At 34.8% G+C, this 27,901-nt stretch overlaps 1 protein-coding gene across 4 annotated transcripts in view; it reads right to left on the reverse strand.

Annotated features, from left to right (window-relative positions):
- The window catches only part of ADGRB3 (adhesion G protein-coupled receptor B3), a 464,270-nt gene that overhangs the window by 226,870 nt on the left and 209,499 nt on the right, over window positions 1-27,901 (reverse strand). For all 4 annotated transcript variants that reach the window (XM_032183547.1, XM_032183546.1, XM_032183544.1 and 1 more), the window contains 5 exons: window positions 24,616-24,780; window positions 23,543-23,707; window positions 18,834-18,935; window positions 18,158-18,264; window positions 1,630-1,824 (listed from right to left, as the gene is read on the reverse strand). In XM_032183547.1, the coding sequence (XP_032039438.1) occupies window positions 1,630-1,824; window positions 18,158-18,264; window positions 18,834-18,935; window positions 23,543-23,707; window positions 24,616-24,780 (734 nt within the window). The remainder of the gene's footprint in view (window positions 1-1,629; window positions 1,825-18,157; window positions 18,265-18,833; window positions 18,936-23,542; window positions 23,708-24,615; window positions 24,781-27,901) is intronic.

Raw genomic sequence — 27,901 nt, forward strand, 5'->3', positions numbered from 1 at the left:
CTAAGCTTTAAATTTGTGTAACTTTTTGATTTTGTCTTCTGAAATTTATTATTATTATTATTATTATTTCCCCAGATAGTATTTGGTATTTTGGTATTTAGGCACTTATTTCTTTGATTTGAGAAATCCTTCCTTATTTCTTTAATAATACGCCCTAACAATTTTTGCCCTCTTTTTTTTTTTTTTTTTTTTTTTTCCTTCACTTAATAATGATTAATTTAAAATTATGTAAATAGTGTAAATAACTTCTCCAAGGCAGTCCTGCCAAAATACCATTAAGAATTTTTGAAACATTGCTGAACTAAACCGAACTTTTGGCATTTTCATCAGTGAGAAATCAAATTCTCTCTAATTTATGTAAATTCCAAATGACCTGCTCTGCTAAGACCATGAGCTAAACCATCATGTTCTTGAGCCTGGTTCTACCAAAGATTTCTATAGTTCCTGTGAATGATGAAGAAGTCACATTGGACTATCAGACTGTAGAATGTGTGAAAAGTTTGCAGCAAATAATACTCCACTTAATAGTTAAATTTTGCGTAAATATATTGAACTCATCTGAATAATAAAACAAACAAACAACAACAACATGTCCAGCCAAAATACTTTTTGGGAAACACTGTCTAAAATATATAACCTTCAGCTAGCTGCATGCCAACATAATAGACATTACTTTTATGTGGAAGCTCATTTTTCTCTGTGCATAGATATACAAGAAAACTGAAAATATAATAGCAAGCTCTTGAAAAGTTAACTCTGAAAAACTTGTCTTTTCTAAGGTACATACACATACCTCTGCTTATCTGCATGAATAGGGTCCAAAGTATATTTATGATATATTTTTACCTTTATATAAACAAATACATACTTCACTAAAATCTTCATTATTAATTTATGAATGAAAGTCTCTTGAAAGAAGACATGAAAGTCTCTTTCATAAATGATACATACATTTACCATCTTACTATTATTTTTAAGTACATTTATGGTCTTTTAAAAACATCTAAAATTCCCAGATATAGATGAAACCAATATCCTGATCCAGAAGTCCTGTAAAATATTTATTTTAACAAACATTGCAGAATGAATTGTCCAGCCCATTAAGTAGAAATAATTATAGTGTTGTTATCTTTGTTATCTGATTTAGTTGGCCTCTTACACAAGAAGAGTTAATCTAACATATGAAATAGTAAATTCATATCAAATGGACTATTCACTAACCCTGTGCACTTCTATTTAGGTTTGTTTATTCAAACTGAAAAAAACAATCCCAGAATTACATAACTAAACACTGTAAATAGATTTTTAACTGAAAGGAACAAGAACAACACTTTGCTTAGGGCAAAAAAATACCAACATGCCCCTAGCAATCAAACCAAACCTCGACATGGAAATAAACATCATAAAAAAATAATTTTACATTTTTCATAAGCTTTTTTTTTTTTTTTTTTTTTAATTAAGCGTTGTTGAGTCTTTTCCTATTTTACACTTGTATTAGTTTTATAGTGACCAATGCATATGTCTATCATTCAGAAAAAATAATTTTCCCAGTAGCACAAATAGGTGACATCCAGTATACCGACAAACTCCATTAGTTGAATCATTATCCTTCTTTTTATACTCTCTTACCTGTACCCCATCAGATGCAGGGATATAACTTGCTCTTTTAAATGTGTCTGTAACATTTCTGAGAATTTCCACAGAAATTAGAAGGTCTCCAGCATAAAAGTTTTTCCTCTGAGTTAAATCCAATAGTGTCTTGGTTACTTGGGACATGCCATCACCAGCCAACATCCTCTGTCCCTTTGCAAGATGCTCTTTAATCTGTAGCAAAAGAACAAAATGAATATCAGAACCTACTTTACTGAGAAAAAGACATGATAAATTCTAAACACAACCAAATATGTTAAATAGTAAAGAAATTATAAACAGTTCATCTAGTTAAAGAGTAGCCAAAATACTAGCAGATCATAGTGATGAAATTTTTATATTTATCACAGAATCATGGATTTTTTAATGAAAGATTTGAAGGTGTTACAGCTCATCCATTAACTTCCCTTTGGATATCAATACCTTCTCAACATCCATGTTTTTAAGGAATACCATAGGCTGGATTGTGGCTTTAACCTACTGTTGCGATGTTTCAATAAATTAGTCTTCTCCAGAACAGATGCACAACTAATACTGCCATTCATTAAACAACTGAGAGCTCTGAAAGGGGTAAATGCTAGATGTTATAATTTAGTTTATTCTGGGGAAGAATAAACCCTTCATCTCTGCCAGCCCAGTTTAGCTAGTGGGCTTCACAAGAGTGAAGGTTTGGATAGAATAGGAGGTTCTGATGGTGCTCTCTTCTCTAGTACTAACAGGACAAAGGGGCTAACTTGGAACAATGTTGTTCCTGTTTTTTTTTTTTTTTTTTTTTTCTCCAGGAAATACAAAGCTCAGAATTATGATTTGCTTTTATATATCTGCCAAGGAAGCCTATTCCAGTTGTAGTTCTCCCAGCAGGCCTGTACAGGGCCAGTGATAAGTAAGGGTAATCCAAAATGCATCTGCTGGTAGAAGAATTCTCCTGACAAGAAAGTGAACTGTGGATCTGATTACCTCTTAGTATTGACTCAACATCAAGAGATGATGCATAGTGTATTACAAAGATGTCACAAGACCAGCCAAGGCTAAAAAAGAGAGTATGGTTTAAAAACCTGTTCTAAAATAAACACAAAATAAACATAAGTTCTTACAAATTGTAGCTAAATTAAATAAAAGATATGTGACCTGAGATAGACATTAATATAAGCAGGAAGGCTCAAGAGAAAATTCTATTCAACTGCCAATATCATCTCTTCAAATGTAACTTCAATTTATTTTTAGCTTGGCCTTATTACTGGACAGGATGACTAAGGTAATGTAGTGTGGTGGTGAAGTGGAAGGAAGGGGTGTGATACCTTTTGTCACTTCCAGACCTCCCCAGCCACTTGGTGTGGATATGTGAGGCTTCACTTAAGAAACAAACCAACAAATACAAACAAAAAAACCAAAGAATGTAGTAAGAAATAGTACACTGATTAAAATGGTTCAAAATAAATTTTGTGACAGTAATGTAAAATATTCAATCATTCTCTGATGTACATGATCTAAATACCTGTTACATTCTTTAGTTCCATTCTCAGCTGGTTTTGAAATAGCCTAGATACCTGTAAAACATCTGGATCCGGCCTAAGTGTCTGCTTCGAATTATGTCTACAGCCTTAAGTTGTCTTTACAGCAGCTGGGGATTGTTATGGACCACAACAATCTTGTCCACACCCTAGAAATACTTAAGACTTGGAACAACTTTATGAAACCCTTGGGTTGCCTTGGATATACACCAGCTGGTGGCAGAATGGACAAGGAATGAATCTACTCTACAGGAGTAAGTAATTACAAGCATCACTTTACAATCAAATGTTTTCAATAAATAAATAAATACATAATCAGTGAGGAGAATTAAGTTAGTCTTTTTTTTTTTTTTTTTTTTGACAAATATTTCAGCAGAAATATCACCCTCAGTCTTAAAAAAAAAAAAAAAAAAAAAAAAAGCAGGTAAGAAATTTGATTGCAGAAATCCTTTTGTGCAGTTTCTATTCATTTTTTTTAGGAGGCTTTGAAAGTAATCTTGAAGGAAAATAACAGTAGAGAAAAAGGTAAAAAATAAAAGAGAATTCATTAGAGTAACTTCAGGGATCTGATATTGTATAAATAACATTATGGACTTCTAATTTCTTGGGAATAAATGAAAGAAGTAACAAAGATTTTGATTTGTGATTATTTTAGATTTTCTTTTTCCTCTGAAATTCTGCCATTTGCTTCATCTTATCATACATTGTGTCTAGGTGGCAAATTAAGAGTATTGATTACCACAGTAACGCAGAATAATGGAACTATTGCTGAAATTCTGTCCAGATGCTCACTATCCCCACAGCATATTTGCAGCTTTTGAGGATTAACAATGTTATCATGTTTTGGTCAAGCACGAAAAAAAACACACAAGGCGGTCCATAAAGCAGATCTCCCAAATCTAACACATACATGTAATGTGGGAAAAGGCATCACACAATTTAAAGACAGAGGTTCTTTTAATTCAAGTAACAGCAACAGTGATCATTCTTCATAAAAACTCTCCTGCACTTTTATGCCTATAGAAAAAGCTAGTAGGAAAGCTGCAAGACTACTTAGCGAACTATTTCATATAGTATTATTTTGCTTCCTTTCAATCCATCTGTATGTATACTACCCCCAATTTGTTTTTTTCCATCCTCCTGTTAAACTCACATTTTAAAGATGTAGGAACAGCAAATCTCACATTTTTAAGATGTTTGTCTCACCCCTGAAAGTGCTCAAGGCCAGGTTGGATGGGTTTTTGAGCAACATGGTCTAGGGGGAGGTGTCCATAGCAGTGGGGTTGGAACTAGGTGATCTTTAAGGTGTCTTCCAACCCAAGCCTGTGATTCAATTCTATGATTCAATAGAGACAATTTGTGATTTGTTTTGGACTATTCATTGCACAGAAGTCTTGCTCTCAGCCACTTTCTGAATGCAAATAATAAATTAAAATATTCCTGGGTGAAGCTTTTGAATAAGGAAAACTGTGTAAAGATCTGTTTTCAATGAAAAATTTTACAAACTTCTAGCAGCAAAAGTTGGAGCTATAGTATACCCTTTAGTAATTTCATCAAGATATTTTGATTGCTTTTGGACACAGTGGTAAAAATGGTCTACCAAGTGCCCACAGTGCTGCAAGACTACATTATTACACCTACTTCATAGGGTTGTGCTGCAGGTGATTTAAACTACCTAAGAATTATTGGCTATTAAAATTACAGCTCAGTTTGGAACTTTAAAAAAATATATATTAATTTATTTTTTAATAACACACACAGAAAACTCAGCTTCCCAGCAAAAGTACCCTATCTCCCTTAGGTCACATCACTCTTGCACAGCTTGATGAGGACCTTTTCTTCCTACTCTCAAACAGCAAATCAGTGAAGCATAATAGTGAAGTTCCTTAGCTACAGAAACATATTACAGCAGCATATCCTTACAGTAGCGTTTAAAAAAAATAAAGGGGGGGAAAAAAAGAAGGAATTTTACAATGTGTTTAGATAAGGAAAGTGGGTGAAAATTAGTCAATTAATTGAAAGATTGATTACAGCCATTAAAAAAAAATGGATTGGCAGGAAAGCAGTCTCCTTATTATCAGCTCATAGACACAACTTCAAAAATCACAGGCCATTACTCAGTTGACGTAAACTGGTGTAGCACTATTAAAGCTAATGAAGAGGTCCAGAGTATTAAGGTTTGAAAGTACAGTCTCCTGGATTACTTGCACAGCTACCACAAGAGTATTTCAGTGTGAAAATATAGAATTTCTTCATCGGCAGTTGGTATGATGTCTTTATCACCACGTTGCTTATTTTCCATGCTATTTTCACTGTGATATTACACATTCTCCAAGATAGCTATTTTTGGTCACCACTGTAGATCCTTGTAGCTCTCTGTGAAGGTCATTTTTTAGTGGTCTTACAGGCAGGCTCATTAAAAATAAAGTTTATGAGCCAAGAGATAGTGAAACGAAGCAGCTGTTAAAGTGATACTTCAGTTGTCAGTCCAACCTCTAAATGCATGCACTATATGGCTATATACTTGAAAAATTACTGAAATGTTTAACTGGACTTTGACTCAGGGTCCAGCTGCCTTTGTCTCCTGATTTATCAGAAAGTAGGACAAAATAAAAATGACTCTTTACAAAGTCAGAGATACTAGGCCCCTAGCTTTAGAGTAAAAAATTATTACTGCATAATAATTACTGCAAACAAGCAGCTAGACATGGTCTGAAAGGACAGAAAACAATGAACCCTCAAGAAACCTATAAAAGATTGAAAAGAATGGATAATTTGAAGAATAACTACACCATCATCCTTTTTCCATTATTTTTAATACTATATTGAGTCCATGTCTTGACATTACTAATGATGTCATTAATACTTTTTATGATGTAGGGAGTCTAAGAACTTGAATTAGGAAGCCTTAGACAGAAGCGAGGAAAAATACTTTGAAATAAAAATATGTATTGAAATTACTCATAATCTGCAAACCATTTTGATTTGCACCTCCACAACCCAACACTGCTTTTTATAAAATATTTTTCATAAAGCTATTAAGACACAGAAAAGGAAGGAATATTCATATCACCTGTGAAAGTCACCTGAGTTACTCAATTGTATTAAAAACCTAAAAGCTCTTGAGAGTGTAAGTTCCTCTAGAGAACAACCCAAGTCACCTGAAATGTTATCTTAAATGATCTGAATCATGTTACATGGCCTATATGGCCTCTAATCTTGAGGCTAGAATTTGCAGTACCCCCTCCATAAATATTAAGTGATGATTTTGCATTAAATTTACTTTTATAGTTACCGGCACTGAGACCTGTACACTTAAAGTGAGGCATATCAATACAAATGCAGAAAATATATTTTTTTGGCAGCTGAAATATTCCCACAGGTATAATACTGAACTGAACTTATGCAGCACGCTGGTATGTAAACTATAATGTGATGTCATTTTGAGAAAGCTTTCCCTTTCATATTTGAGGAAGATATCAATACAGGACATGTTTACATATCCTGTATCCTATATTGTCTGATCATCAGCAGACAATCTTTTAAGTATTTCAGAAATGCAGAATCTAGAAGTTTCATTTATTCTCCCTTAACATAAATAATTGCTTACTATTTTTTAAGGCAGTTTCAGGGTTAAAGAATATAATTTCAGCCATCTTTTAAAAGAAATAGAGTAGGGTATAAAGATAAAGGTATGCATCTTCAAACATGCACCTGAATATTTATAACCTAATTTCATATAAGTGTCTTCCTTCTTCCACACATTTTTATGAAGGAGTTTGCTAAAGGAATACAAAGTAATTTCCTACTTTGTCATCAGCGAAATTAGTTAGCAGTCTTAATCTAGGTCATGGTAACAGATAAATAAATAAACAGTTTATTCAGAGAGGAAATAATACATTCCCTTTGTTTATAATAGAAAAGGCAAAAAGAAAAATAATTGGCATACATTGTGTCTAGGAAGATTAAAGATACAAATTAAAGAAAACTTCTCAACTGTAAAGGAAGTGATGCACCATATTTTCCCTGAAGAGACTATGCAGTCTTCTACACTAAAGGCTTTAGTAACAGTCAAGAAAAACAAAAAGCTGAAATAATGCAAGTATAGCTGATGCTGTTGACCTCATGAATTTCCTTTCTGTCCCATAGTTCTGTAATAAGTCCCTGCAAATAATTTGAAACCCAAACTACCACAACCAGAAATATGAAAGTACAAGGAGAGACTTAAAACTGAACTTTTTACCTTCTTACATTTATCTGCTGTTATAACAAGCAATCTGCTGCACCAAGTTTCTGCAGATGCTGTGCATCAGTCTGCCTCTTTGCACTCAGCCCAAATCACTGCAACCCTGTGCTTTAAGGAACTTATTCCTAATTTACACTGATGAAAAGAAAATGAGGTTTGCTTCATCATATACAAACAGTTGTCCCACTCAAAATTGCCTCCAACTGTTTTTGGAGAAAAAGAGCCAGCTTAACAGCACAGAATCCTGTGCTGTTCTAGACCCTGATCTAAGGCATCTCTTAAAGATGCCAGAGAAATGTCTGCATTCTTTTATATGTGATAACGCGTATTGAAGTATCTATGAAAAAAAATCATGTAGCATCTGTGGAAGAAGAATGTGAGTGGCTCAGAGGGATGCTTGGTTCTTTCCGTGCCCTCTTTCTCTACATCTTTCACAGAAAGTCTATTATTTTGATTAAGAGATTTTTTTTTGCTACTTTAACTCATTCTATTTTTTTTTAAATTGTCATCATTAATATTGTCACTTATTCTAGTCTTTAATTCACCAAACAGATGACAGGAAAAGTCATTATAAAGTTTTAGTATTTATATTTCTTCATAGATTCAACAAAATATTTGAATAAGAAAGTTATAAAGCTGCTCTTCAGTAGAGCGACAAATAGCTTTAAGGATGAAGAGTGAATAATCATTAAATAGCTGACTTGATTGGGGTGTACATTTTCCTTTCTTATATTGATCACTATGTTTGTTAACCAGGATTAATATTATTATTTTATTAAGTACCACTATTCAATGCTTCAGTTATCTGTGATTAAATCCTGCTCACGTTGGCATGCTGTGTGAGAGAGCTTGTTGTTGTTATTTCTTTTTTTTTTTCTTTGTTGTTGTTGTTTCTTTTTTTAACCAGAGGGCATGCCTTCAAGATTTGTGTTATCTATGTGTAATGCAACACGACAAGAGCAAGAGTTGAGAGAAAAGAGAACGATGATTCTGAGAGTCTTGTTTTCGTTTTATGACAGACGTAACATTGCTTGAGGTAAGGTCTCCTGGCTCTCCATATTGACTGAACGGAGGTCACAAAAGTACATACAATAAATGACTTGTCTTCTTTTTTTTATAGTACATGGTCATTGTATTTAGTATGTGTCCTTAAAACAAAGCTCTGATTTACTGATGGAATTTATATATTTATTTGAATATGTGTTTCTACAGAGCCATCTGAATCATGCTCAGTTCTGTTTGCAGGACAAACAAGAATGGTTCTTTCAAGGAGATTTAGCATTATGTGGGAGCCCTAAATTCTGCATGGGAGTACTGCATTAAGAAATAGGCAAGAGAAAAATCATTTGCATCTCACACACATAAATCCAAGTTTAGACATGATGGGAAATGCAGTAAATGAAGTAGTGGAGAGAGAGAAAACAAAAACAAAAACAAACAAAAACAAAAACAAACACACAAAAACAACAACAACAAACAAAAACAAAACAAAACAAAAAAAAACAAACAAAAAACAAACAAAACAAACAAACAAACAAACAAAACAAAACAAACAGGGGAATGAGTGTAGTAAGTGTAACATGCTATGGCCACTGCTTTGCAGCTACCTGTCTAGATAAATTCCTGCAGTCATTCTGCAAGCTGTGTTGGAATGAAAGTTCCTACATTTCTGGTAGGCTTTAAAGGAAATTTAGATGAATGCTTTCTTTACTGAGCTCCTAAATAGCCTTCATTTCTCATTTTCCCTCTGGCCATACTGTAGTGGAGTTCACCTGTTGGCTGCAGTGTTGCTTGGTTTGGAATATCAATGTGATTGGGGAGCACTCAGTTGCTTACTGCTGCAGCAGAACTCTACATAACACAGCGGCAGTAGAAACCACAGGAGCACATTTAATTTAACACACAGATTATTCTTTCATAAACCAGATGTGGAAAGATGACTGAGGATGCTGAGATGATCGTGGGGACTTTTATTGGAATTTAACAAGTGGGATTGTTTGTGTATTAGAAAGCAGTCAAAAACAGAAAGGAAGAACAACTTATTCCGATTTAATTAAATTGTGATATGGTTAGGCAGAATAGAAGGTAAATATTTTCTCCCACTGTATAGCATCTCTGGGCTTGGGATGTATATGTATTTTAGTGAGATCAAGCACTGTAATTTCATGGATGCATAAGGTACTGTGGTAGCTTCAAAGACACGTCCTTCTGATCCTAATTGCTAATTTTGGTACCTATTTTAATATGAAAATTATGAAAAAGCAACCATTCACTTGGGATGGAGTAGATGATTTCCTCTCTTTGGCAAAATGCTTATTTATTTACAGAAAGTGAAGCAGATCTGTTAGGAAACTGAGAAAGGCATACTAATTTTATAGCATGGTGATAAAACACAGAAAAACAACATTTCAGTCTATGCAATGAGTTTGGCAGGGCAGAGTTTTCTCACAACCAAATGATTGACTTTATCGTCAAAGCAAACAGGAATGCTGAAGTTATTAGTTTTTTTTTCCAATGCTTAAATTTTCTCCTATGCAAAATTGGAATGTGTTAGTGAAGCAGAGGAAAACTGTTGCCTGCCACAATCACATGATCAATTGTTTTATGATGAGAGAAAACAGAGAACCAGTTTGTCATCCCTCTGTCTAGTTATGGAGGTGACAAAACAGAGCTGACTCCAGCAGATTCTGAGATCACATGAGAGGCAAGGCAAGGCAAGCAAATCATTTACTAATATAACTCCACTACTCAAAGGCTGCGAAGGTGAAGATGAAGAGCTGGCATATAGCAATAGGATGGACTGATGCAGAAGAAAAATTTTGTCATTGTGGCCTATACATTCAAATCTACAAATCTAAGTCTGGCTGCTTTGCTCTGCAGCTATATAAAAAGAAATGAAGCACTAAACTAGCAAAAAGAAGCAGTAAATCAAGACTTTGAATCCCCAGAGTAAAGCATTCATTTCACTAAGGAGTGCATGGACAGACTGATACGCTGCCCTTGTAATATAATTTGGAAAACCAAAATCATCTCTAATGAGCTGCAGCTGAGCAAATCATTATTCACCTCAGAGTTCTTTTTATCAAATTACATTTTAGCCAAGCACTTGCAAAATTGTGAATAACACTGCTGTGGAAAGAGGAGAAACAAAATTATAGTATGAACTAGAAGCAGCAGAAATTCATTTTTTTATGGCTATATTATCATTTTGATATGCAAAGATTCACCTGCATAAGTTCCCAAGCTCCATAAGTGTTAATATCTTGACAACAGTGTGATATTTCATATGCAGATTTCTCCTTCTTAAATCTCAAGAGTTAAGGGGTTTTTGGTTTTCCAGCTTCCTCTTTCTGAGAGAAAAGCAGCCAGATTTGCAAAAATGCATGTCTTATTTAGGTGTTACATAACTGAAGTAGGCACAAAGTAGTACATTATTTTTATCCAATACACTAAATGTAGAATTTCATCGTCCAGTTTTGAAAATTATGCTGCATAGGTTTAGAAGACAAGCAATATTAATAGAGAATTTCTGATAATATAGACATGACCTTAAGAAAAGAAAAAAAAAGTGTCTTCATAAAAAAGTTTTAGTTTTCCTCATTAATCATGGGTGTAATATAAATCTCTTACAAACTAGAGTGTCTGAAAGCCATCTAGAGGAAGTCTCATTTTAGGTACAAGGGTTGTTCCAGTCTGAGGTGAGGCAGTGAAACCAGTATCATTTAAGCAGATCCCTTACAAAACTATCTCCATTTCAGACCCAATAAATCCTGTGGGATTTTTCCAACAGAGTGAAAAATAGTCCAATTTATGCAAGTATTTTTTCCTTTTAAGCAAAATCAATTTCTAACACTGCTTGGTAGCATCTTATCCAACAATTTCATATACTCTCATATCTTGTAAACCATTTTTTGTGCTTTAAAGTCAGTCTGCTTGCTCTGCAGAAGAGTTTCTGAATGCTTAAATGTAAATTGTTTGGATCAAAAATTCAAACTTTACTTCTGCGAATAAAATTCTTTACATTTTGGTAGCGAGCTTGTTTCCCATAGCATTCAAAAAGCTCTCAACTCTTGGACTTCAAAATACTGGATTTCAAAGCTGGAGTCACTCTTTTTGGTGACCAGCAAGATATGATGTTGATTCTATTCCATTAAGTTATGGTTTTCATTACAAGTGGTCATACAGTCTTCAGATACTAATTTCAAAAAGATCCCATAAGCTATGATTATCCATTGCTCTTATGTACCAAACTTTAACCTCATTTCCATTTTCTGTACTAGCACCCACTCACTTTTTTTGTTTGCTTGTTTTTGGTTTTGTTTGGTTTTGTTTGGCTTTGTTTGTCTGTGCTTTAAAATTAATTGATTTTTATTTTATTTTATTTTATTTTATTTTATTTTATTTTATTTTATTTTATTTTATTTATTTTATTTTATTTTATTTTATTTTATTTTAATTTTAAATTTAATTAAGGTTGTTGTCATCAGTAGAATGAATTAAGAATAGATGAAGGAATATTTAGCTATAAATATATATATATATTTCTTGGAAGCTGTTGTTGATACAAAAGATTACATAGGATATTTGTAATGCTGGGGTCTTGCTTCTCAGTCTTCTTATTTGTAGCATAACAAACTTTGAGAGCCTTGTAAAGAAATACTCCTTGTTAAGGAGTAGAAATATGCAATTACCTCTTATTTCAATTACTTTTTTTTATCCTCTGATATATTAAAAGTAGGGCTGTGGGCTCCTAATCACTGATTTTATTCTTGGACCTGCAAGTACTCACATCCAGTTGTGATACAAATAGTTCTACTTATTAGGTCAGATCAGGTAAGATTTTATACTGTTTGTCTAAAAGAACTGAATTTCAACAACAACAACAAACATCAAAGCACAGCATAAAAATTATCTGCACATACAATCAACCATACAATACAAACAACACACAAATCAATGTGTGCTGGTTGAATTCAGTTCGATCAAAACACCCAGAACTCAGTTAGCTTGATGTTTGATTATTTTATAGACTGCTATAGAGGAAAAAAAAAAAAGACTGAAACTTGCAAGAAGATGTGAACTGAGAAATGAAAAAAACAAAACAACAACAACAAAAACACTACCACCACCACCACCAACAAAAAAGAAACGCCCCCACCAACACTTGGAGAATACATTCTTGTCATGGTTTTGGCTGGGATAGAGTTAATTTTCTTTGTAGAGGGTCACACAACTCTAGATTTTAGAGTTTAGTGTTTTAGATTTTAGTGTTTTAGATTTTAGTGTTTTAGAGTTTTGATGAATACAGTGGTGACAGCACACCATCATGTATTTATTTAGCTGTTGCAGAGCAGTGTTTACACCGAGCATTTCTGCTTCTGCTGTATGCTGCCCAGCCAAGGAGGAGGCTGGGGGTGCACCAGGAGGTGGGAGGGGATACAGCCAGTACAGACTGGTGATCCAGACTGGCCAAAGAAATATTCCATACCATATGGCATCATGCTCATCAATAAAAGCTAGGGTAAAGAAGGAAGAAGTGGAGGATGTTTGGAGAGCTGGCATTTCTCTTCCCAAGAAACCATTACCCATCTAGTCCAAACCTTCCTATCAAGTGCAGGGACACCTGCCACTAAGAATTCCACTAGACAACTTCAGTTCCTCAGCGCTCCATCTAACTTGGCCTTGAAAATCTCCAGGGATGGGGCATTTACAGCTTCTCTTGGCAACCTGTTCCAGTGCCTCACCACCATCATAAAAATTTCCTCCTAACATCTAACCTAAATCTCCCCTCTTTCAGTCTAAAATGATTCTTCCTTGGCATATCACTATCTGTAAAAAAAGTTATCTGTAAAAAGTTAATCTTTTTCATAAGCACTCACACTCTCTAAATACTGAAAGGCCACAATGTGGTCTCCCCAGAGCCTTCTCCAGGTTGAACATCTCCAACTCTCTTTCTTCATGGGGGAGAGGTGCTCGAGCCTTCTGATCATCTCCATGGCCCTCCTTTGGACCTGCTCTAACAAGTCCATGTCTTTTTCATGAGGGCAGAGCAGAGGGGTACAATAACCTCCCCATGAGGTTATTGGATGTTTTTGTCCATTAATTTGTTCAGTGGATAGTTGTTCATATTAGTCAACCAGCTGTATAAGCTAGTCAAACAATATTTGTTGAATTCATTTGATGACTGATTTGTACCAAATGTTGGATAAATTATTCATGACTAATTGATTTTGTTATTCAAAATTATAATTATCATCCCAAGTTTTAAAAGGGACCTGTATTGCACAGTACACAAGATAAAATAACTAACAAAAGTACAAGAGCACATTTGTGGCATAGCTTAGGTGCTTCATCCTCTTAACTGTTTTTAGTTCAAGTAACATGAATGGTGGACACCATGCCCTCCAAATATGCAAACTAACTGCCAGTCACCACACCACAAGCTAAACCATTCCCCTGCACTGTTTCATCATGTTCCATATTCTCTTCAGAGGTCCTGTAGTTATATTTTTAACATACCAGGGATTTTCTGTGCTATGATATGAAGAGATAGAAACATTAAGAAGGAACAGTGGGTAGACATTAATTTGGAAGTACAGAAATATTTATTTTCTGCCTAACTGGTCTCCCTCAGTTCCTCATCAACAACAACAAAAAAAAACGGAGGTGTAGTCGAGCCTGATCTCAAGTATATGCTTGATGTCAAGAGGATGGAACAGATTTCATTTCAGTTGTGCCCAGTGACAGGATGAGAGGCAACAGGCACAAACTGAAGCACAGGAGGTTCCAGCTGGCTATGAGAGGGCTGTCACCTTTATTGTGAAGGTGACAGAGGCCTGGAACATGTTGCCCAGAGAGGTTGTGGAGTCTCCTTCTCTGGAGATATTCAAAACCAGTCTGGATTCCATCCTGTACAATGTGCTCTGGGTGATCCTGTTTGGCAGGGGGGTTAGATTAGATGATCTTCAGAGGTCCCTTCCAACCTTGGTCATTCTGTGATTCTGTGATCCAACCTCACTGCTTAAAATCTCTTGCCCAGGACCATGTCCAGTCGGCTTTTGAAGATCTCCAAAAATGGAGAATCCACAACTTCTCTGGATAACCTGTGCCAGTGCTTAGTCACTTGCACAGTAAAGAAGTGTCTAATGACATTCAGACACAACCTCCTGTGGTGCAGTTTGTGTCCACTGTCTCCAGTCCCTTAATCATTTTCGTGGACCTTCATTAGACTCTCTCCAGAATGTGCATGACTCTCTGTACTGGGGAGCCTATAACTGCATATAACTCCATCAGTCTTACTGATGAATACATGAAGCTCTGAAATTCTCTGCCTTCAGTCCAAACTGGCAAAATATAACATGTTTTTTACTGTAAATAATAAATAAAAGTAGATAAAAAAAAGCCTCAGGGATACTGTCTAGAACTGAGGCCAATGAGTGAAGCCAGCTTGTATCCCTCAAGCTAAATTCTCTTTCCTTTCATTCTCCAAGAGAAAGATGGGATTATTACCTGCTGGGAATGGTCTCTCTGCCATGCTGTCTTGTAAATGATGTTAGTTGTTGTGTGGAAGAGTGCTTGCTGGTATGGTCTTAAATCATGACAGGGAATATGCTAACAGATAAACAATTAAACAGTGCAGATGACTGCATGGATTATGTTAATGCTTATGTTAACGCTTGGACACTTATTTACTAGTATAATTGTAAGTTTCCAGTCCAGAATCTGTGTACTTTGGATCCCAGTATATGACATGCTTTTCATAAAACAGCATTTGCTTGGGCACAGTTCAGCTCTGTGACTTTTGGGCTGGTTCTGGATCCTATGTGGTGTGTTTGGAGGGCAAAAAGATCTCTCTGTATTCCTCCAGGTGGGTATGCTTTTAACACATTATGTATTGTCAGTGTGTTATGTACATCAGCTGCTTTAAATCAACTTTATAAATACCATATTTGAAGACTATACACCCATTACTATTTTATGCATTTCAGATAAGAAATGAAAGTTTTTCATCTCAGACTCATAGGAACATGCACAAAACTGTGACACCCCCCCCATCGTACCTGTTCTAAGTTAGAAAATAACATTATTGTAAGTTAAGCACACTGAAGCATCTCATAAATGCTTTCATAAGCACATGTATTTATTATAGCAACACCGTCTGTCAGCAGCTTCCTTATAAAGATCTATTTTCAGGGATTTGTAGAGCTGACATATGTATCGTGGGGGGACAAGCCTACATTGCAGGCCAATGACCTTATAAGTCTTTGCCTCATTTTTCTATGATTCTTTAAATAAGTTATGTTGTTCACTTTGAGAAGCAACAAGATGTAAGACAAGCAGATTTTCTTTGTGAGCAACTCCCAGGTGTAAAAAAATCAAATTTTCTCCTTTAATTTGTATGCATATAAACTAGTCTGACATGTTGTACAGCAATAAGATGGTTTTTAGATGCTTGCGTAACTTTAAAGAAGCTTTAGTTATTTTTAAATGTTCTTTGGCAAAAGATTATTTCACAGTGTGGTCTAATCATATTTAATATTTTGAAAAAGGAAATATAGAAGAATAGATAAATCTGATATGGATGCCTTCAATTGTTCAACAATGACCTCTTTCTGTCAGGCAGACTTGCAGCTCTTCAGAAAACATCAATGCATCATCAAAAGTCAGCCAGGTAAGTCATACCACTAAATAACATGAAAAAGTATTTCCCACTGGTTGTGTTGTTTATGAATGACTTCTACCAACACCACATAAAATAAAGGCTGAATATCAATAAAGAATCAGTGGAATGAGGATCAATGCTGTGAATAAATGTGGATGTGAAACCTAAAATGGTAAGAACAGAGGTAAACTCCAAAAGGAAATTCAGCCATGTTAAGATAAATACATCCTTTAAAATATTTCTGAAGATTTAAATATAAAAATAACAAGGAATAAATAAAAAAAAAAAAAGTAAGAAATAATTTGCTTTTAAATACCAGCTCAAAAAGAAATATTAAATTTCAATTTTTCAATTGCAAAATGTGATATATTTTTTTCTGCAATATATCATTATTTTTCAAAAGTGTATATATATATTACCTGCAGACATTACCTTTATTACATTATGTACAAACATACACCTTCTAAGTAAATGACATACAAATGTATTTCTGTCAATGCCCATATATAAGACTATGTATAGACAAGCTATATGCAGCTGTCATGAAAGAATAAAATGTCAAAAAATATCAAAACCAAAATATATGCAGCCATTTAATTATTATTATTTTTTTTTCCTAGCGTGAACTCTAAAAGGATAGAGCAACATGCAGACAGCAAAATATAAGTTTCTTTGCAGTGTTTGCTGTGGAGAAAATTGCCTTAGAACTTTATTCTGTGTTATTTTAAAAATAATGTTTGAAATAATCCTGGGAGTCAATAAAGTCTAATATAATATAAAATCTACTGAAACAGAAGTGCAGCTAAAGGAAATTCATGACAATCTCCAAGTGGCAAGACAGATTTGAGGAATAACAACATTGCTTCTTTTCAAGCCAACAAAGGTATTTAAACATGGCACTCAAATGTTGCACTTGGATGAGACTAGGAAGTTATGAAGCACACAGCTGTATTAATGCCCCTCTGCTGAATGACTAATGGAGCAGTGGCCTTTGGAAAAGGAGTCAGAGTATATAAGAATGTCAGAAAATATATGATGCAAGCAAAAGTCACTGTCCATGACAATTTTCAAAGGCGTTCTTCCCACCAAAACATTAACCTGGCTGAATGCTCATTTGTGGAAATAGAATGTAGCAATTCTATTTTAACCTTGCATATACCATAGTAGTATATTTATAATGTAGTATATGCAATATATTACATACATAAATAAAAGCATATTTAGGCTGTATATACAACAGTTCCTATGCAAGGGACCTTCATCTATTCCAACTGTCCACTTCAGGGCTAATCAAAAATTAAAGCATATTAATGAAGGCATTATCCAAATAGCTCTTGAACATTGACAGGCATGCATCAACCACCTCTTTAGGAAGCCAGTTCTGGTGTTTGACTACAGTAAAGAAATTTTTCCTAATGTCCAATCCGAACCTCCCCTGGTGCAGCTTTGTGCTGTTCCTCTGCTTCTTAACATACATAAGTGTATATAATAGATATAGTATATTTAAGTGTCTGTAACATATGCTTTGCAAAGAAAATTTTTGTTAAGCATGCTGAAAAAAAATAAAATTCTTTATCTAGATTTACTTTACTTTTTCCAAGACATTGCAATAGCTTCACCCTACAATCATTTTTCTTTGTTAAATTTGAAGGTGAATTTCTAAATTCAATAGCAGGAAGAAATATCGTTTCTGACTTCCTTGTGTGCAATTACAGAATTCAAGGTACTTTTTACTCAGTGGGTCACTCTTCCAGTAAATCTCATTTATTCACATCTCATTTTCTAATAAACCAAAATATGTCTTACCTTCTAACCCCTATAAAAGTTTCACACAGTGGGCATGGAAGAAAGGAGTCTGAATCATTTCTCCATTTCTACAGTAAGATAAAACTTCTTTCACTCAAGCACGAGGAATATATAAGATCAAAATTATATGAAATATGAATAGAAATGATTTTCTTAGGTCTGTTTTGCTCCTGGCATTTCTCATCAGAAATCTGACTTGAGAGTAAATAGGTAAGCTTGTTTTCACATGAACGATTAGTAATGAATAAACAGAGCAAGTACTAAAGCTGGCTTTGCACCTACTGAATGCTGCAAGTGTCTGTACTCATTTGATATGCATCTAGCAAAGCTTGGATGTTCCCAGAAGGCCACTCCATGAACACTGAGAGAGCAGCGTCTGCTAGTGGTGCCTGTAAGTCACAAAAAAGACAGAAAATATTTATATATGTGAGACTAATTGAAAAGAATGAAGCATATTTAAACTACATTCCATGCTATTTTAAAAGGATACACAGAAACAATTTCATTCAATGATCATCTGCATATAGAGTAGTACAAGATTCTGAAAAACATTTCAGTGTTCACTTGCTGGGATTTTAGCATTGCTTTTTAATTAAAAAGATGTTTATGTTTTGCTTCATTTTCATCAGTTTGACTGATAGGTCCTATCAAATTGATTTGTCAGCTTTCTCTCTCTATCTACAATGCATATAGACAAACATATATGCATGTGTGTACATATAAGCATACATACACATCACAAACCCATTCTTAAATGTATACTATGAGACAAAGTATATTATAGGTACATGTATATGCTACATGCACATGGATATGTAAACATGTAGGCTATATGTATATTCATATATATATGTACACATGTATACATATGTATGAGTCTAGTGATTATTTCTAGAATAAAATGCAAAAGATTTTTCTCTTTTTATTATTATCATGTAATTTCAAAGTAATACTGTACCTGTGGCATTGAGAGGACATCGATTGAATGCCATGTCCCCAGCTGGTGTCCTTTTCCACACCATTGACATCAAATAATCCTCAGGACATATTTCATAAGGTGCTGCCATTTACAAATGAGAATATAATATAAATATTAATATTAATGTAAAACAGATTTTTTTTTTCTCAGAAAAGTAAGTCTTCCATCTTGCCCTAATTCTTCCTGAGGTGTATATATTACCATCTTTTGCTTTCATTTTAAGAATGAAACATATAAACAAATAGCATTGATTTTTGTATAATAACTGTCTTTGTAATGGTATTTATTTCATAGTCTGTGCCTTTACTCTCTTCAACGTTCTTTGGATGGTGACTGCAATATTAATGGGTTTGAATCTCTTTATTGTTCTATTTTGGTCAATAATACCAAGCATCTATAAGAAGCTGACAATTAGATGGGTATAAGCTGTGATGTTTATCTTACACAGAAATTTCTACAGATTTTTCTGAACCTTAAACTGTGTCTGAAAGAATAAGTTCTGAAACCACAGTTTAAACATTACGTGTGCTAAGGGCAAAAAATGAGAACTGTACATTCTGAAGTCCAAAAAGCAGGCTATATCCTTGAAATACGTTTCTTTACAATTTGGTAATTAAGCAAGTAAATCAATAATGTGGGGATGAGTGGCTATAAAACAAAATTAACTTTTATTGGTTATTGCAATATTATCTGTATTTTTACTGTACATTCCCAGTTTATAATTTTTGAGTGAATTAGATCAACACAGCAAATGTCTGGCTGATGTCATCTTACAACTTAAAGCACCGACAAATACCAATTAGTGAAAACATTCCAAATTCAGAAGAGAAAAATCATAAAAATCATGAGTTATTTAGAAGTATTATTATATTTATTTCAGGAAAATTCTAACTTCTAAAGGAACTGCTATCATTATTATTTTACAGATGGAATGATGGTAAGGAATGAAACAATTCAATTATTTTCCTATGGTTACATGCGAAAACTCTATCTGATGCAGGAACAGACTCCAGATTTTACCCATCCAATTGCACACACCATAAAAATTGCACACACCCTCTTTCCTTTTTTACACTTCGCACTTTTTTGCTCTTTGCCCAGAAGAGTGAGGTGAGGGAGGAAATGGAGCGGTACCCTCTCTTTGCAGATGATAAAGAATACCTTGCAGATGGTTCGGTAATGTTAATATGAATCACACTTGGGCATAAAAGTTGCCTGCTAAATTTGCCTCACCATCAGCATTCCTGAAATCAAGACAGATTGTGCTGCTAAAAACGCAGGTTATCTATTAATGGCAAAACCCAAAGAAATTTGGTTATATTCTTAATCTAGAATACTAACACTGCTTCAGACATGCCCCAAAAGTGGGTGCACGAGCAGTGTTACAATGGAAAAAGCCAGACTTTGAGAAACATGTGCCACCTGGTTATAAATGTGATTACTATCCTATTATGACCTATAAACAAAAGAAGTATTCTGACTTGGAGAATTTGTGATTAACATAATGCAGAATTAATATTATAAATTACATAAATATGAAAAAATTTAGAGACCTTTGGTAAGTATGCTTATCATGCAGCTCTGGCCATTTCAGACAGAAATGACTAAGAACACTTGCTAAGGCTGATTCTCAGAACTAAAAATCTTACTTCCTTACAAATACTGCTTGGTTGTGTTTCTTGTTTGTTTGTTTTGTTTTGTTTTGTTTTGTTTCCTCCTGAAAAGATGTGTATACATGCATATATACACACTTTTATATATATCGTGTTCTCTGTTTTATGTCAGCAAGTTACAGGTAATATCAGAAGTTTTCCATCTATCTGTTGAAGGTTAGTACTTGTATTCTTTTGCATGACACTTTTCAAAACTCGTTTTAATTTGAGCCTACTTCCAGAGATGACTGTGTACCTCTGTGTTGTGTTCAAAGTAAAAACCATTTCCAAAACACAGAATTATGTGAAGAGAACTGCAGAAGCAAGTCAGAACTTGGATAATATGTCAACGAGCCCAGGCAAACAAGTTTGCCTGGACCCTGGTTGACTCTGCTGTGCTCTGTCTCTCTCAACACTTTGTTTTTGCATCAAGGACTGCTGTGCATAAAAAACAAACCAGTTATTTCAAAAGCTATTGTTTGGTTATAAGTTTTCCACAATGACTCCTGCTCAACTAGCTGCCTAAGAAATTCAGTATTTTTTTTTCCTTTTTCATATTTGTTTACAATTTTCTGAAGTTATCCTTCATAAAAGGATCCCTTGAATCCTTAACGCTGCTGACCTGTTAGGAGTTTAGCTTGGGTTTTAATAAAGGAGCAATGACTGAAGCCAAAGTATAAGCAGATCTTTTGTTCCCAGTATATTATACGGTAGTAGAAAACATCTGTAGTTTTGAAATTACTAATTGTTTATAGAAATAAATCACAAAGAAAGATAATTTCTGTCTAGAAGCCAAGTAAATTGAGAAACCTACTTTCAGATAATAGTTCTGAGCCTGCCTTTCGTAGTGCTGATTATATTCAGCTTCTAGGAATATCTGATGTAAATCAGCTCCTGCAAGAACCAGTTGGAGAGGCTTACTGATAGACTTGAAGATCCTGAATAACATTCACATGATGCAAATCTCAAATAAGTCCAGTCAATATTTTCAGTCAGTCAAGTGAACCTCTCTGTTTGCAAAGTACCTTATTAACAACAGCCTGCATAATAGAAAATGGTCTTATTCTCCTTTTGCTTATAAGTCAGCAATATATAATTTCATCTTCTGTAAGTCTAGAAATCTGGGTGATACAAACTGGTACAGCTTCATCCACTTAACAAATATGTTATGCACATCTTCAGAACTGAGGATCTGGTCTTAAACTTACAGTAAACCAATGTTAATATATAAAAAAAATTAATGTTACAGTCTCTCATGTTTCTCAATGATTTAGACAAAAATATCTTTTTATTATTTCTGTACAGTATTTTTCAATTTTGCTGGGTGTTTATTAAAAATAAATCTATCATTTTATTTTTAGTAATGCAAAGTTTTGGTAAATTATCCACTGTCTACATTTAAATCTGAGATTCTTTAGGAAACTTCACTCTAGAAACAAACATATCTGTTATTCATGTATAATCTTCTGCACAAGTATAACCTGTTAAAAGATTACTATGGTTTCTATAAGCATACTGATTCTAATGTGGAATTAATCAAGTTAATAAATACATAGTGCAAATGGAAAACAATGTTCTGTGTGCATTTGACTTACAAATACATTTGTAAAATATTCTATTAACAGCAGGTGGCAACCTTTTAAAATTGCAGCAATGTGGTTTTACTTTGAAATATATAAAGACAAAACATTTCAGGAGTGGTTTTATAAGCAGAAGCTTGTTTATCTGAATGTCTGTTTATTGAGAACATTCCCATTAACCTTCTCTTAATGTGGTGCTTTCATAGAGGAAAGTCTACATTTACCAAGTAAATTATTTGCTACGGAAATTTTAATTTATTTAGGAACCCAGTACTGATTCTGTTTCGTCCTACTTTTCAAATAATGTACTAAAATTAAAGAGACCATTGGAAAAGTTAAAATTGGTAAACTTTTCCAGTCTAGTATTACAATTTTATAAGTAGTCCTTTTACTGTTTTTCAGATGCAATGAAATTCGTTGTACTACTATGTTGCAACTATCTTGAAAACTGTTCTTTGATGGCTGCCAAGGGATAAGCATGCTGCCTATGAAAACCTGAGCTCAATATCATAAAATTCACATCAGATATATTTCCTATTTACTGACTGAAAGTATCTCCGCTATTTAGGTCTTTTTGTCCCTAGCACAGAGTCATCAAAATATGAAGCGGAGTTTTCCCGTAGTCAGTGAGATTGCTAGATTAATTTTGAAGTGTCCTGGCCTGAAGTTCAGAGAACAGTTTTTCCCAAGTGAATGACTAAATCATCCTACACCTTACTACTTGCACCTTATTTTGTTATCTTATTCCAGGGCTCTCTTTTTCTCTAGGACGTCTCTTCACATATGTTCACCTCTGAAAGAGCTAAAAAATGCACTTTAATTATCTGTCACTTAGAAAGACTTAAATCTATTGTGAGGACTAAGTAAAAAGTGCTGCAAAGAAATAAATTTAAGCATTATATTAAAGGAGGAAATATATATATATTTTTTTTCTTTTTAAATCTTTTTTTTTTTTAATTAAGTGTCACATATATTCATTCATTCTATACATTATAGTAAGGTTCACTGCTTTTCTTTACTGCACTGGAATTTACCCCAAATGTATAACATCAAGGCCATCTTGTACACTGCATAAAAATAATTCCACAATTTACAAAAAAAGGACTAATATTCTTAGAAACAGTATATTCAGAGATAATTTCTGTAGCAACTTATTTCTACCAATGTAGATATACCTTGGCAATGAAATATTTTTCTGATATATTTCTATAATACGGCATTTTGATTTATTTCAAACATGAGGCATTGCTCATATATTCAATTGGACTAGTTTAAACCCTGCTACATAACCACAACTCTACTGAGAAAAACAACAGTGACTTGTCTAAAGCAAGGTCAGATATGGCTCTTTAGGACTACTGCTTTACGGATGTTGATCTTGTTTCTCCTAAAGGTGACTGTTAAAGTAAGCCATATTGCTGTGTAGATAATAACAGTGATTATATCTGCTTCTCACCAGGACACCTCTGTTCACTGCACCGTCTAACTTCCTCTCCAGTTCCCTCGCATTGCTGCCCAGTCACAGCAGCCCCTTGACAGATCCTTATTCTCCTCTCCCAGCCACCGTCGCAGGACTTGGAACATCCACTCCAGTGGCCCCACTGGTTCCACTGGCCATTTGCTATTGGGAAAAATATAATTACAGTGATGACATAATAACAGTACTAAAGGATGACATATAGGTTATTCTTTACTTAGGTAAGAGAAGAAAGCCCCCAGTAGATTAGATGCATTTGTGTAACTAGCAGTGACAAGTGGAAGATACTGGCCATGGAACCTCTAAAGCTGGGGGAAGTCTCTACTTCTTTCCTAAATATGGGCTTGTTTAAATGACTTGCATCTCAAGGTTAAAAAACAAACAAACAAAAATAGGCTGGTGAGTTGGTGAGTTTTAACATCGAGTTAGTTGCAGAACACACAGCACACAGTCACTTTTGCATATTTTTATATGCAGTTTTACAGTGCTATTGTAGGGGTGCAAATAATGATATGCAATGTACGTAAGCATCATTTAAAAAAGTAAATAAATACATTCTTGCATGTGATATTTTAGAAGCAGGACTTTACATGCTCTGGCATGTTGAATGAGGCCTAAGAGTATGTATAAATTTAATTTACCCACTGTGGAATTCTGGTCTTATACTGTCAGAGGATCATGAAACAGTCTCAGAGTAAGAGAGAATCATTTCATACACATTAATTTTCTAATTAAATACTAAATATTTTAGTCCCCAAACAATTCCTTATTTTTTGCATGTCCTTTAAATGGCAATAAAACTGAAAAGCAGGCATGCAACCCTTGCCATGCAGCCTTTTGCAGATGCAGCCTTTTTGTCTCCGGGTGGCTCATCAAATTAAAAGGGAGACAGGCCCCAGATCTTGCTCTGGGGAGGCTGCTCTGTCCTCCACAGCCCACTGGGGCCTGTGGTGGACTAAGTACATGCCCGTGTGCCAGCAGCTCCACTCAGAGCAGCAGACAGGCCCAACCCTTCACTTCCTCCTCCAGACATTGGTCAGGTGGATACTTACCAGTGCACTCAGGGTTATAGCACTCCCGGCTCTCAGCCCATGGTCCCCTGCACTCGGATCCGCCGTGGGCCGCAGCTGTGCACTGACGGCTTCGCTGCTGGGTGCCATTGGAGCACGTCACCGAGCACTGGCTCCACGGGCTCCACTCCTGCCACTGTCCATCCACTGCCACAGGAGGCACAAAAGAGATAGACACAGTAGAGTTACCACCAAAACCACGCTAGGCCTTGTGGGTTTGTTCTAGGGTATGGGTATGAACACGTCTCTTTGGGCCGATGCCAAAGAGATTTGGGCTGAGCCCAAAGAGGTTGACTTCTTATAGCAAGCAAATACAGAAGTTCTTGTTACAAACTACTTTAAAATAATTTTAAACTATTTTTTTTCTCTTTCCTTTTTATCTTATCTCTTCTTTTTCATCTCAGATTTTACACAGATGTAACAAAGGGCAAATTATGACTTTGCTCACATACCACAATGTTTGAAAAACTGTGTAGTTTTCTTTTTCTTTAAAACGAAGTATTATTTAGAAGACTTGTCTTTTTAGGTCAAAGTGGAGACCTGTCTTGTAAGCTCTGAGCCCTTAAAAGTGATTCTTTACAGCTGCAGCTATCATTTACATAGGTCAACTTATAAGATTCTTTGTCCTGACTATAAAATTAGTTCTGTTAGCTGAATAGAAAAAGGAAAACAAGAATTACCACATTGCCTGACATAAGACTGTTCTTTAGATTTATAATATTGCATTTATTGTTATTATTCAGTTTCCTTCTTAGAAAACCATCACAGTTCTTCAACAGTCTTTGAGACAAAATGTAGGAGATCAGAAATGGCCTGCCTTGGTCATCAAATCTACTTTCTTTGTTTGCATACTGAATAATATTCTTCCTGAATTTGTCAAGATGAGTGTTTAAACAACATAGATACAGAGATGAGTTCTGTATTTAGTAGTTTGTATTAACCCATACACTTTGGTTTGGAATAATATTTCCATGCGTAAATGTTATGTTTAATTTCATATATCAGCAATCTTATTGATGCAAATGAAAATATTTAAAACCAAAATTATAGAAAATATAAACCAATTAAGTTCCCATACAAGTTAAAATTTACATTGTATATAATGGATAATGGGACTAGACAGTGTTCTTAAAATTGGGTAAGCATTATTAAATGATATTAGTGATTGTACTAATTCAGAATCCCACATTTCTATTGACTTTAAAATCATCATTGCACCTGCATTTAATGAATATAAACTCAAAATTTGGGTTGTAATATAATTTAGATTAATACTATTCCTTGAAAACATGGTTTTATAATTACTGTTGTCATAAAAGCATCATTGCTGAAAATGAGTAAATTCTCTTGCTACATTTGCCAATCCCTGATTTCAGGATTCTTCTGAAGGACAGTTGGGATAGTAGCTTTCAAAGTTGGTGGAGTTAAGAATTAAAGAGGAAACAGGATCTTTAATTTAGTGATTTAACTTTTAAAAGTTCTTTTTAAAGGTACTGTGTCTGTATGGGTGTACATATATTCAGTGAAATACAGAAGCGAACTATTTTACCGCTGTCCAAAAATTATCATAAAGCATTTCTACCATTCAGAAATAATATCTGTACCTCTAATTCCCAGGATCTTAGAGAACTGTGAAAGGAGGAAAGGTTTTCATTTTTTTTTTTTCCCTTCAAGTTTTACATTAAAGATTTTATGTAATGTCTGGTTGTGAACCACTTCTCAATGCAGATGCCTCTCAAGCTATGAAGCTGTACCCTGATAATTTATTCAGCAGAAATGAAATCTTTCCAAACATGGAAACTAGTTGCATTCATTAATCATAAAGGCTTTATGTGAAGAGGAAAACATTATGGAAATTACATTTCGATGCACCCTCTTCAGTTTTATTCATTACTATATAGTATTATTTAGGGTAGGAAAGATTGAATCAATTATTATAGTGTCTTTGGAAAAAAATCATTCTGTGGCATCTCATATACATTTCATAGTTCTCCCTTCTTTAGGAGCAAAAAGTGTGTGAGTTTTCTATTTCAGAAATACTGCTAAAAGGCTAACGAATTGAACATGAAGATTCCTCTATAAAATTGAACATTCAAATTGGAGTAAATCTTCACATTCAGCAAAGATTTAAACTGTTACTTTAAATGTAGCCAGTATACAATCTCCTCTGGTGAAAGCCACTGTTCAAATCCGGAATTCTGAGATAACCCTTTATTTTAACAGATTAGGTGCACTATCTTTGTGTGTTTTTTGTTTGTGTGTTTGTGTTGGGTCTGTCTGAGCTGGAGTCACCTTTTCCCTACAGCAGCCTACACAGTGCTGTACTCTGCACTCGTAGCTGGAACAGCACTGATATCACTCCAGTGTTGTGTCTATTGCTGCATAGTGCTGGCACAGCATCAGGACTCCTTCCAAGCCCCCAAGAGCCAGCAGGCTGGGGGTGGGCAAGTGATGGGGAGGGGACATTGCTGGGGCAGCTGACCTAAACCAACCAAAGGGATATTCCATAACACCTGATGTCACACTCAGCAATAAAAGGGGGGGCTCTCGTGGGGGAGGGGGCTGTTCCTCCTGAACAACCACTACGCGTTTGGGGCCCTGCTTCCCAGGACGTGGCCGAACACCGCTCGCTGATGGGAAGTAGAGAATAATTTTTCCTCTCTCTGTGCTTCCGCGCGGACTGATTGCTTCTTTTGTCTCTGTTTTTTTTCCTCCCATTCCCTTTCCCTTTAATTAAACCTTTCTTATCTCAAACCTCGAGTTCTCTGTGTTGTATTTTCTCCCCCTTCCTCTTTGAGGAGAGGGGGAGTGAGAGAGCGGTTGTGGTGGAGCTCGGCTGCCCACCTGAGTAAAACCACCACAGTGTTTTGTTTTGTTTTTCAATACCAAAGTGAACTGAATCCATTAATTTCTTTTCAGCTATTTCTATTTGGCATTTTTTGTGTTGTCAGTTCTGCTTCGTGCTCATATATCATGTTAATTACTTTTGTGTAGGCAAACATAACATTGCACGGCTGCCAACTTGGCCAAAAACTGGATTAAGTCATATTTTTGCAGCTGTATACAAGACTAAAAGCTAAAGTTGGAGTATTCTTTGCTGACCAGAATAAAACAAAGCTTGGGCTTAGTTTTTTGTTTTGTTTTGTTTTGTTTTTAAGTTTTATTTCTGTGAGGTGCTAAGTTCCACCCATGTTTTCCTTCTTCTCTGTTTCCAAATCATCAAACAACCATTTGTTAATGAAATGTCCATCAACCCTTTTCCAGAAGA

The sequence above is a fragment of the Aythya fuligula genome, chromosome 3 (assembly GCF_009819795.1).
Source record: "Aythya fuligula isolate bAytFul2 chromosome 3, bAytFul2.pri, whole genome shotgun sequence".
In the NCBI taxonomy this organism is placed as follows: domain Eukaryota; kingdom Metazoa; phylum Chordata; class Aves; order Anseriformes; family Anatidae; genus Aythya; species Aythya fuligula.